Source organism: Ischnura elegans, chromosome 6 (assembly GCF_921293095.1).
Source record: "Ischnura elegans chromosome 6, ioIscEleg1.1, whole genome shotgun sequence".
Lineage (NCBI taxonomy): Eukaryota > Metazoa > Arthropoda > Insecta > Odonata > Coenagrionidae > Ischnura > Ischnura elegans.
Window position 1 is genome coordinate 60,682,507 of NC_060251.1, and position 12,398 is coordinate 60,694,904.

General features: G+C 35.8%; 1 protein-coding gene across 3 annotated transcripts in view; it reads right to left on the reverse strand.

Moving 5' to 3' along the window:
* Positions 1-428: 428 nt before the first annotated feature.
* The window catches only part of LOC124160809 (serine/arginine repetitive matrix protein 2), a 328,640-nt gene continuing 316,670 nt past the window's right edge, over positions 429-12,398 (reverse strand). For 2 of the 3 annotated variants that reach the window (XM_046536882.1, XM_046536883.1), the window contains exons 6-7: positions 11,554-12,099; positions 429-1,873 (exon numbers count right to left, since the gene is read on the reverse strand). In XM_046536882.1, coding sequence (XP_046392838.1) covers positions 1,424-1,873; positions 11,554-12,099 — 996 coding nt within the window. In that variant the 3' untranslated portion in view covers positions 429-1,423. Of the gene's footprint in view, positions 1,874-3,884; positions 4,031-11,553; positions 12,100-12,398 lie in introns of all 3 variants that reach the window. The other variant, XR_006865241.1, reaches the window with a different exon arrangement.

The following is a 12,398-nucleotide window of genomic DNA, read 5'->3' on the forward strand; positions in this document are numbered from 1 at the left end:
TTAATTAAGGTTGTAAAAAAGTAAGCTTTCTGTTTTTTTTTAGGTTTTCCATCTTAGTTCATTCATTTATTTCACTATTTCTTAGATGTAAGTTAAATGGCTGATAATGAGTTGTTTCCTGTAGGCTAAGAATAACCGCATTGACAGGTCAATGTACTCTATAACAGTAATACAAACCACATGATCAACTATTCATGGGAAGTAGCCAGATGAAAAATCACATAAAACATTCACTCCAAAGGTGATAGCCAATATCTAAGCATTTACACTATTTCAATGGCATCACCTGATGAGTAGCCTGTGCACTATAAGGCAATTCCCTTTTTAATTCCAAGTTACTATCCCCTAAAATTGGGTCGCAAGGATTAGGGTAGCTATATCATGGTGTAAAAATTTCCACTGTGAAAATATAAAATAAAAGAAACAAGGACATGTGCAAGGATTTATGCATCATATAACTTGATTACATGTCTTAAGTTCTATGAAAATGTCTTGAGGAACAATCTCGCATACTTAACTGTATTAATAAACATACACACAACAATACCATTACCAAAAATTCATATCACAGAGTAGATCATTCAATGTATTCAGGCACTATAACACAGTCATTAACATCTGACTTGTCACTATCTTGACTTACTATTGCCTCTAAGGAAATCGTAGAAAACACAAGAGGCTGCTGACCTTAAGCATCTAATACATGGTAGATTTATCTCCTGACATAGTTGCACAGATATTTTTCTTCATTTTAAATTGGCCATTATGGCTACTCCAAGCATAAAAATGCAACTATAGCCCATTGTATTTGAGCAGAATATCAAAATTTGATTTGTTTAGCAGCACATATAAAATAAAAATCGTACTATGCAGAATGCTTATGTAAAGTATTACATACCATTTAAACTTCACCAGTGGTAAAATTAGTTGCCAAGAATGTTGCTTCAATAAAAATTGGCCACAATCTACAAAGAATAACTTCCATGATATCATTGCACATTGTCTGAAAACAAAGAATGTAGAACCTTTTAAATAAATAAACTGAAAGACATATTCTGATGAAAGAAATTACTTGCTGCCACTTTCCCTGGAATAGATAGCTCCTTCAAAATTTCTACACATAGTTGCATAAAAAAGAGATCTGAATCTTGCTTTCTGCAAATTCTCAGTAATTTTCTTTGAAAAACTGACCATTTTTGTCAATATCCGAAAGTGTCGGACCAAAAAGTCATTCAAAATTTTGACTAACATCAATAATTGTAATGTTGAATCCATTGCAGGCATACAGGGGAAAAAGTGCAAGTTTTGATCCATGAAAACTTCATCATATAGAGTGGCTTTTCAGCATTCCATGGATACTGAGCTTGGAGAAGGTTTGACATCAGTATTGCTATACTAAGAGTTCATTCTGAAAGGGCTTGGATCACCTCGGCGTGGGCTTCTTTGAACTACATGATGAGGGGACCATACCATACAGTTCCCACATGCCATGGCCCCCATTCCCGCCATCTTTGTGGCCAGCATCCGGCGCAGAGTTCTGTAGGTCATCGAGTGAATCAGCCATTGGGGAATAGATTCCTTCTCCTCCAAGATGATGACCAGAGTCAAAAGTCTCCGAGATTTCTGAAGCACTATTGGAGAGATATTCATGTATGTTGGATTTCCTGTGGGCCCAAGCCCTATTTTCCACGCTATCAAAATATTCAGGATGCGCTGAGGAAACATTTAGGGAGTCCGGGTAGGGGTGGTCTACAGTGGACACTGCTGGATTCTGCGAGCATCTTATGGACTGAGTTCGTACTCCTTGACAATGCATCACATTGCTGCTGCTGTAGTGATGTGGCAAGCAGATGACTCTAGTTTTCGTATTAGACTGGAAAATGAAACAGATAAAAATAGTCAGAAGGATAGATATGACATCAAGACTAAGGAACTACATCATTGAAACAAATAGATACTTTGAATCATTTTCCACAGAATAATAAACAAGTTTATCTCAATACAGGAAACAAGGAGAGCACATATCAAAAAGATGCGTAACATTCAAGAAAAACTACAAATATGCCATTTGAATAATGAATAAAAGAGTGTATAATAAGCTAAATGGAATTAGCAAATAAATTAAGCATACACTCCAATTTTGCTTAAGCAAAGAATTTATAGTTTATAGATCATGACATTCACATTTGGAATCTTATAATAACACTTAAAATTCAATGACAAAACCGTTTTAGGAACAGCCACTTTTTCAAGACACTAGTTACATACTAACTATGACATATCCATCTATTTTAAATCCCCATGCTCATACTAGTCATCTATCAGCACTGAAAATAAGTCAAAAAAGTCATTTCTGCTCACTAAGTACTAACTGTAAACACATGTCAGTACATGCAAAGAAAATTAAGACTAAAATGGCACAATTAGAACACACAGCCTCTTCTCATGGAATCATTCCACTAGGGTATAGGGTCCTACGCATAGGAATTAATAGATGTTTCTCACTAACTAACCTGATCAGTAACAATAATTTCCCCTTGACATATTATTTAACATGACACACAAAAGCAAGGCAATCAGTAAGCTAAGCTAGATTAAACCAAAGTTAAGCTGCCAATTGGTTGTTTACTGATGCATGGCACCCAAGTTCTCTCAACCTGAAGGGAAACCTCATATATGATGAGAAGGAACTCAGAAAGAGCAGGAGAAAGGTGACAAGTCTTCCAAGTTTTAAATTTCACTAATTATTGGAAATAATACTCGGAAATATTGTTATGGGGCATATATACATAATTAGGGGTAGAATTACAATGATGCAATTCATTCAAACTGCTAACATTTTTTAAGAATAATAATGAATCTCTCATGAAAAAGTATGTGAAACAAACAATCTTGGATAACCTTTAATCTAATGGGTATTATCTCAGATATTGCTCACCTTCTCTGCAAATATCTCACAAAGTATGATGTGTTGCCCACATTCAGGGACCACAAGGTAAATATGTAACTACAAAATTTTTGCAAGCAAATAAGAGGCACAGCTTACATAATACTCATGAATTTTGAGAAGGTACTTTTTTTTACCAAGATGTACCTCTCAACATTGACAATGTATATCGCAAGGTATTTTCAGAGTAGGTAAGTCATTACAGAGCTAATACAAATTGGATTCAAGGTAAACTATTTTGAAAATAAGACATCCATGGCTGCAAGTATCTGCTTTTGTTTTCCAAAGGAAATGCTTTGCATATCAAGAAAAATCTGCATTCCCAATACACTTTCTGAGCAATCACATTTTCAAAAAGTAAGACTAGCCCTTAAAAAATGGGCAATATGTTAAGGTTTGAGAAGATTACAACTCTTCCTAAAGATTTTCCAGTAAGATTAACATGCTCTACACACAACGGTATCAAGGAGCACGGTTATAGATTCCATTTTATCTAAACTTCAAGATCATTAAAAGTTTGAGCTGATGATTCTTTGTATCAAGATCGGGTAGGTACCTTCCCGAATACAGAAAGGCATCAGCTAGCCCTTTGCTCCAAAATAGTCAATCCTCATTCACGCTAACTGCATTCCAAAAATCAAACAAAATGCATTGGAGCTAGGCGCCACGAGCTGAAACAAAACAACCAAATCATATCGTGCACTTCCATGCTGCAAGGATCAGGGGGAACAGGTTGAGGCTAATGGGATTGTACACACACAAAGCTGGCCAACTGATAGCATTCCCGAGAACAATCCATGGGCTAAAAGCGTACACATAGGAAGAGGGTGGTTTCCATAAGCAAAAATGGCACATTCTTCTTCAGACCAATCTTGCGCTTCATTCCCTTAGCAATTCACACACTGCTCCCTCGTCAAAACCCCGCCCAACCCCTCACCCTCATCACGTGTGGAGGGGAGTCGGTGAGTCGACTCTTTCCCCTTTCCTCCCTTTTCGCCGCTTCCTCAGGGCCTGCAGTCAGTGGGTCAGGGCAAGGCGCTTTCTCCTCCACCAGCTACTGCCCATGCCGCTCGTCTTACCTGCCTGCGCCACGACAGCGAAGGTAGTGAATGGGAAGAGTTGGTCATTTCTTTCAGGATGGGTCAAATAATTTGCACAGAACCAAACACCATTTTGCACAGTGATACCATCATTAAAAAATGGATACAAGGGCAGCCCACGAAACTGAATACAAATACATAGAGATTTCTCGAACAAATGGAATATTTTCTAAACAACGCAGTTGAAAATCCTAATTATTATGCATCCTATGATTTCATGACAAAATAGTATCTTTATTTCTCAGCGTATGACTCAATCAAACACATTCAAAATAAATTGAGCAGCAAAATAAGAGCAATAGTAATGTATATCTTTATTCAATTGTACACAAGGTATTAATCTACCTACCTTCCTAGTTTAACTTCTCACTAATTGTTGACAACTTGACATTTTACAATAGGATGTTTCAAATGAAAATCAACAAGTATATATTATCACACGGTCAATTAAAACCAATATAAAATATTCTAACCATACATAATTTATAAGTTAAACTTTTACCATCCATAAAATAACATGCAATGGATCATCTAGAACTAATTTTTTTCATATAAACATAATTTACACAAGATTCTTAAAAAAAACATCTTCCTTGACCTCAAACTGAAGATTTACAAAATTACTAGAACAATTAATGACGTCTGACGGTAATAAAGGGGAAAAATATATACACAAAAATTCAATAAGAAATGGCTCTTATCACTGCAAATTATATATGTGAAGCACTAACATACTCATCACTTTAATGAGGAGGCGAACAAAGGAAAATGGGTGCACATAAATTAATAAGGTGAATTATTGATGCTATGAATTTAATCTTAATCCTGTGGTAAGAATTATAATGTATACAATAATCAGAATGAATTTTATAAGGAATTAATTGATAGTTCCAACCTGTAGCAAATAAAACTCAGAGGAGCCTATTGCTAGAGTAATTATAACATATTCTCAACATGGCGCTAATAAAAAAGCATGCCACATTTTCCATATTTATTCATTTCAAAGGGATGCCAACAGCAGTTATACAAATTGAGGATATTTCCTTGATTACAAATTGATAGTAAGATAAAAATATTGATTTGAATGGAAACACTTATCGCATAAATTGAGCCATTCTAGGAATACATAGAGATACCAACTTGGGATTTGTTTTTAATCATCACAGAAAGCATGATAAATCACAGGCATTAATTAACATTGGCTGGCTGTTGGAACATTATAGTACATAAATTGTGGGCCAACAATTAATAATCCCTGTTCATTTTCAGCATAATATTTTATAAAAATAAAATTCTCTACCATTCCTTAGATTTATTTGAAAGAAATAGACTGATTAATGAAATACACAGGACCTTGAAAGTCTCTATTATAGCTTCTAATTTTGAGGAAATGGTTCATAAAATCAGCAACAATGAGAACAACATTAATGTATCCAAAAGTACAATATCAAGTCAACTTGATTTCAAGATTATAAAAAAATGAACCATAACGATAAATTTTACAGCATTTAAAATAACTAGAAAATTTTTTCAGAGACATTTTATTTTCATTTGAAAACGTTTAGTAGGGAAAAGAAGTTTGAAAACATGAAGAGCTAATCAACAAAAAATATCGTTTTTCAGGTCTAGAACGGCAAAAAATTGCAAGCTATCAATTAGCTAAAATAAAACAAGTTTTGCTCTGTGATAGAAGCAACGCAGTGATGTTCATTCATTTTTTTATGATTTGAAAACTTACATTTAAAAAATTGGAAAATCAGCAGAAAAGTACATATTCCCTGCATATAGGAACTACACAAGAATTTCAGCAGGCAACAATATTTTCATGTAAGGCGTTTTTTGCAGCTACATGCTCATACTGATGTTCTTTGGAATATTTCAATTAGTATTACATCTAAAAATATTTGTCTCAAGAAATCTTCACGGAAGAATGTTGCAGCCTAGTGGGTAGGATAATGGGTCGGCTAATGATTGAAGGGCCCCCAGTTCAATCCTGGGCGAAGCCTTCGGACATCCCCAAGAAAAATCGCAGCAGTGTGACATGGTCTAGGAATAGGAGCTCGCCCTCACACTGTACGTATACATCAATAACATGCCTTTAAGCTCTACCCTCACCTATCAATATTAATAATGAAAAACACTTCGTTACTTCCACAAAATTCTCAGAGTTTCTATTTTATTACCGGTTTCGGCTATTACCATTTTCAAATACATACAATATATTTATGTAAGATAAGAGATTATATATATTATATTATATAAGATACATTGTATGTATTTGAAAATGGTGTAATAGCCAAAACGGGTAATAAAATAGAAACTCTGTGAATTTTGTGGAAGTAACAAAGTGTTTTTGATTATTAATATGGAGCCCTTCCACCACGTAAAAGCTTCAAGTTTCGATTTTACTCATCTATCAAATCCAACATCCGGGTTGAACCACTGAGTGAGTGAAGCCTCCTTGGGCTAGACACTAAGTTAGAAATTAAAATGCTGTTTTCGGTAGCAAGTCACCGCTCACTTTTTAGCAGCATTTTTAGTACATACCCAATATGCAGCCAAAGAAAAAGGGTAATTTGCACCTAAAGTGTGAAATGCACATAGCAATTTACGTGCGCGCTTACAAGGATCATCTGGGGTCATCAACATTTAGGCCTTCTCAAACCAAACTTGCAAATAATCCAGGGCTATGTAAAGCATTCTTGCTGGTATCCTTTGCTGACAAGGTTGAAAATGTAACCTCATGGGGTTTCTTACTAAATTTACCTCTCTGGATCAAATACCCATCGACAGTAACCCCAGCAAACAAGCTATCACTTGTTCTGCATGTGATCACTTAATTGATCTGAATTGAATTATTAAGTGCTTTCAGTCCAATGCTGCTGGCCAACATGTATGTATTTCACAACTTCACAGTCTTGAACTATTGAGGCCATTGCTAAATTTTAATCAAAATCACCTGTCGTCAACACATAATACATGTGGTCGTTAGCACCCTCTCATCTCCCACAATGGGCTGGTGATGGTGCTGCCAGCATTGGTCATTTGGTTGGTGAATAGAGAACTAACTTTGCCTATTTGAGCACAGTTTTTAAGAAGAATTATGGCTAATAAGGTGGCAATGTGTAAGTGTATGCTGCACCACCAGATTTTATTATGTTAAAAAGTAGATATGCTATTGATTCCACGAGTATGAAATTTTGACAGTGCCAGACACAAAACAAATGCAGGGATTCAAAGGACTCTTTTGGAATGCAGGGGGGTGTTGAAAGAGTGGAGTGAAAGAAGCCTATCAACTGCATCTGCTATATACTGGACAACACTGGCATGGTATATGGACTACCAAATACCAGATAATTGCACCTAAAAATAAAGCGAAGTTTCTCTAAAACTTTTCACTATCAAGAAAAGGCACTAATGCTAAGCAAAAATTCAATAGTGACAAGCTGATAAAAAAGTGCCATCTCAAAATGTGCTCCTAGAAGGATAGCCTTGAAAATGTGCCGTCGAAGTTTGTGCATGGAGTAAGCGATTAGGTGTAAAAGTGCTCAAAATGACTTCATCCCACACAATATCAAGCAGTTTGAATATCATGACAGACTCGAATAGAAGGGTTCACTTGCTTCAAACATTAATTTAAAAATCCTGCCAATGAGTGAAAGTTAGTTAGAATGGTATGCTGATGCAATCAATTGCCAATTATTTATAACACAGGGCAGTAGCCAAGGGGGGCAGGTCGAACGCTGCTCGATCTGTTCATCTCAACCAGCCTGGGAAAATACCACCCACTCCCTCAGTAACGTTGACTTGCTCCCCAACCTGTCAACCTATATGTCCTCCCCTGGCCAATAATTCTGGCTACCTCCCTGTTATTACAACTGAAAACCGACTAGGCATTAGGTCAGGCGTTACATAGTGGAAGTTCAATACATTGAAATAAAAGATAGTTGCACTCAAGGGCGGATCCAGGACCTTTTCCTGGGGATGGTACAAAGGTCTGACAAGCAAACAGTCCTCTCATATTTGAGATTAAAAACAACATCCAACAATTACTGACGGGAAATATTCTCTTTTTTACTATGAAAATTATTAACATTAAATTAACTGACTGAGGCTTTGTAATAAAAAAAATAACTATATTAAAAATCTTATCCATTATTTAAGTATCTGGGGGGGGGGGGGGCACGTGCCCCCTAACTCCCCTAAATCCGCCTATGGTTTCACTTTTATTTCAATAGCAAACATTTTGTTAGTTGGTGGAGTGATTTCACTTAACTGATAATACAGATTCTTCCTCCTTACAAAACTTCAGACCTGAGATGCAATATACATATGTACTTTTATGTACTCTTTCAGAACTAAAATACCTTTGGTGAAACACAATGAAACATCATGGTTCTGAAAATGTTTCAAACAATTCAGGAAAAAACGTTTGGGAAAATAATGTTTGACAAGTACAAAAGGATGACGAGCTCCTATAAGTAACGCCTCCAAGATAACCTGATGAAGTTCATAAAAGAGATGGAAATATAGAGGGAATGATCTAGCAAATTTGAAAATTAAAAATATCCCTGGATACAGGAGTACCTAAGCTCCTTCCTCCACATGTGATTTAACTAAGTCTTTATATAACATAGCTCATTTCCCACCAATTACACACATCTCAGGTATGTACAAAATAGGTACCAAATAAATTAGTGCTCATTTTCATTCGGGAATACAGCCAGCTTATTTTCACCTGGAAAATATACATCCAACAATTCAGGAACATGTATAAGAGGTCATAAAAAATGCTTTCATAATAGTGAGGAAGAATTGAAAAGTAAATACCTATGATGTTCCTTTCTTAACTCACATAAATGCAAAATCATAACCATAGTTGATCCAAGACTAGACCATTTACATTTTTACACACAGAACCAGACAAATAATCCATGTCTTCCTTTTTGGTGGAGATAATAAGTAAATCTGTCACATCTTCCAAAAAATAAATGTTCTACACAGTCAGCATTAATACTATTTTATGTATTGCTACCCAAGGGATCAGTTTCTTATAAAAATTATCAAATGAAAACAAAGCAAAAATGATTAAAATATACTCAATAGTGACTGAACCTAATAATAAAAGAAGATGGGCCTGAAATTAATTATGGTTATTGGAATTTTCACCACATAAATATGTTACAATGGTGATATAGGTTTTGCCAGCCTCCCTGATGTTATTTCAAAACCTTATCATTTGAAGATACCAGCCAATTGTCAACAGAACGATGACTGACAGAAATCACAGTCACCAGAATGATAGTGATGTAGCAGTCACCGGAATGATAGATACATATATGCAGTGGAAAACACAGGAGTGGCTTAGAAACAGGCTTGAAAACGACAGGCATACTCAATGAAATCTTTGATAGGCTAATTTAAATGAAAAAACTTCACTGCAGTCACAATATCCTTCCAAACAATAACGCCGGCACTCCCGTATTAACAAGTACATATTTGCACTATTGATCTAGCATGTCCGTCATGATAATACAAACCATTCTTGCTACTAAGTAGGCTAAAAATATTTCCCAAAGCTAACACAGGGTATAATCATAATAGGTAATTATCAAAATGGTAGCGATGAAACCTTTAAATAAAAATATATTGTTTTAAATTAAAAAATGAATTAATAGCTGCCAGAGTCACAGCTTATAAACGTGGCAATAGCTAAGGTCTTCTGCAAGAGAATGAAAAACTTTAAACACTTTAATAAATACAGCAACTAGAAAATAATTATGAAGATATTAAGGAAGACTACAGGAATTTTGACTAGTACGTACAATTTACCACCATTTTGTGGTGAAAATACTGATCCCAGGCAAAATCCTTCAATAGTTGAATAAAATAAGTAAAAAATATATATACATATACATAAAGCAGGCTAGAAAATAAAATATGATAAATAAATCAATGCAGAGGTATCCTGTGATATTTCTTCGATGATTAGCAATACACATGGTTTACAGGGATGAAGATAGCAATTTCATAAAGTCCAATACATTTTTAATGGACAGGGCCTATACATTATCATTTTCTTATAAAAAATGCCCTCTAAAGGCTTTTCAACACAGAGATAGGTAGTTTCATTAATCCACGCCATATTTCAAAGAGTAATCAAGCATGTTTCTCATTACAATACTCAGATTCACGAGCAGCTTTTTCTTCATACTAACACATAGGTACATATCAGTTGTAGAGAAATACTAGGACTAGACCAATTGATAAATGAGTGCACACGTTACCTGATAGCAAAAATCTACTCATTTGTAAGGCACAATCTTAGCACCTGATCAAACCAGCTCGTAGTAATTAGACTGAGATATTAGAGGAAAAATATCCATTTCCCACAGCATAATTCAACATGTGTCACGAATAAACTTACATTTCCCCCATGTATATACAATAAGTTACCATGAGTAGTGCAACTATGTATTCTCCATGAATGTATTAACCAAACTTTTGCCAAAATAAAAAAGCTAATTTATACAAGTAAATAGACAAGCAACTCCCTAAAGGTTTGAACCCCAAGAAATGCTGACTCCAATAATTATATTCCACAGAGTGCACTAATAGCTTTAATGATTCATCAGAAAGGTCAACTGCAACTCAAGGGCATACAAAGGTAGAAGATTAGCTTTTTTGCAAAATTATCTTGCAATAAAAAATTCAACTCAAATTGCCCTTAATTTTTTTTTGAATTATTGAACAATTTATTCGAAAAAATATTACAACTCATCAATTACCACCACTGAAATTAAGCTGACTGTATACAGGCCTTATGTATTATACATTTTATACATTTTCAACTAACTTGAACAAAAGTTAGCTGAAAATGTATATAATAAGCCTCACAAGAAATTACCTTTCTGTCATAACCCTGGTCTGTGCTAATAATCAAGTGTATTTCAAATTCAATGCTTGAGAAATAATAAAAATAGCTAAATTGATTAATTGAATGTAAAAATATATAGAAAATAAAGAGAATATATAAAATAATTCTATGCATTATATAATTCAACCTCTCATGGACCAACAAGGTATGATACAGCTCAAAGATTAAATAAGTATTACTTCCTACCATTTTCATTTGCCACAAACTTAAATAAAAAATAAACCCAGGGAGATAAATTGCCTAATCTACTTATGCTGTTGAAGTGGCAGAACACAGTTGAACTACTTGTCTAACATCCTCAGTAAAAAAAACTACATCGCTATCAAGTACCAACTTTCAGAATAACATATGCACATACGGTAAAAAATATGCACGATATTAGGATAGACTTACACAATACATAAATGCAATTTTTTCCATTGAATTCATAAAGTCAGCTCCTGCACCACTGGCAAGAGCTTAGTGGATAACATAACGTACATTGAGGGAGTCTTTTAGGTATCCGTGACACCTTCAATACTCCAATCCCAGGAGTATTGGACTAAATCAAGAGGAGTAGATGAGCCTACCTTGCCACTGTCAGTCGTACTCGTTATTGGCTTCCTGGAGGAGTCTGTCCGATGCACTGCACTGCTCGTAACGGATGACATACTTTCATTGGACTTGCTGGTTGCCCTGGCGACAGGTGATGGAGGGGCTTTTGGTGTTTTCGACTTGGTGGGCGGAAGTGGAATGCGACTGAGCCTCCCGGCACGGCTCTGCGACCGTAGCTGAGTCTGTAGCGGGGGCGTCCTCGAAGACGGAGGAGTTCTGGATGAGGGGGGCGTTCTGGATGCGGGAGGTGTCCTTAATGAAGGATTGGATGTCCTGAGAGCCGAGACTGGCCCAGCATTCCGACCACCCCTTGATCCATTGTTTTCATGAGAGGACGCCACATAGTGTGCTGACTCGGTACTGCTCCCATTGATGTCTTCCTTTGGAGTCATGGGAGAATTGAATGTGTGAGATGATTGCTTCCCATTGGGCACCAAAGCATCGCCATTTTGCGTCATGGTGCTCTCCAGCAACCGAATCCTGGCTCGTGTCCCCTCCAGTTCTATACTCTTCTCCTCCAGCTGGAAAGTAAAGAGCAACATTGCTGGATTACATCACAGATATTCTGGAAACCAAAGGAAATAATGAATAAAATCGGAAAATGAATGGAAAACAAAGTCACCAAAAATTAAGGTAAAATGAGGGATGAGAGCTGATGATATTTTTGGAGGCGATTCAATACTGTTATCACTCTGGCTGGAGTAGCACACCCAACAGAGTACAAGATAGGTAATCTCCTAATAAATTTAAATCCCCCTGTTACTATTTCTATTTTTGATTTCATAAATAAATCTTGTCTCACATTGCTCATCACAGTAAT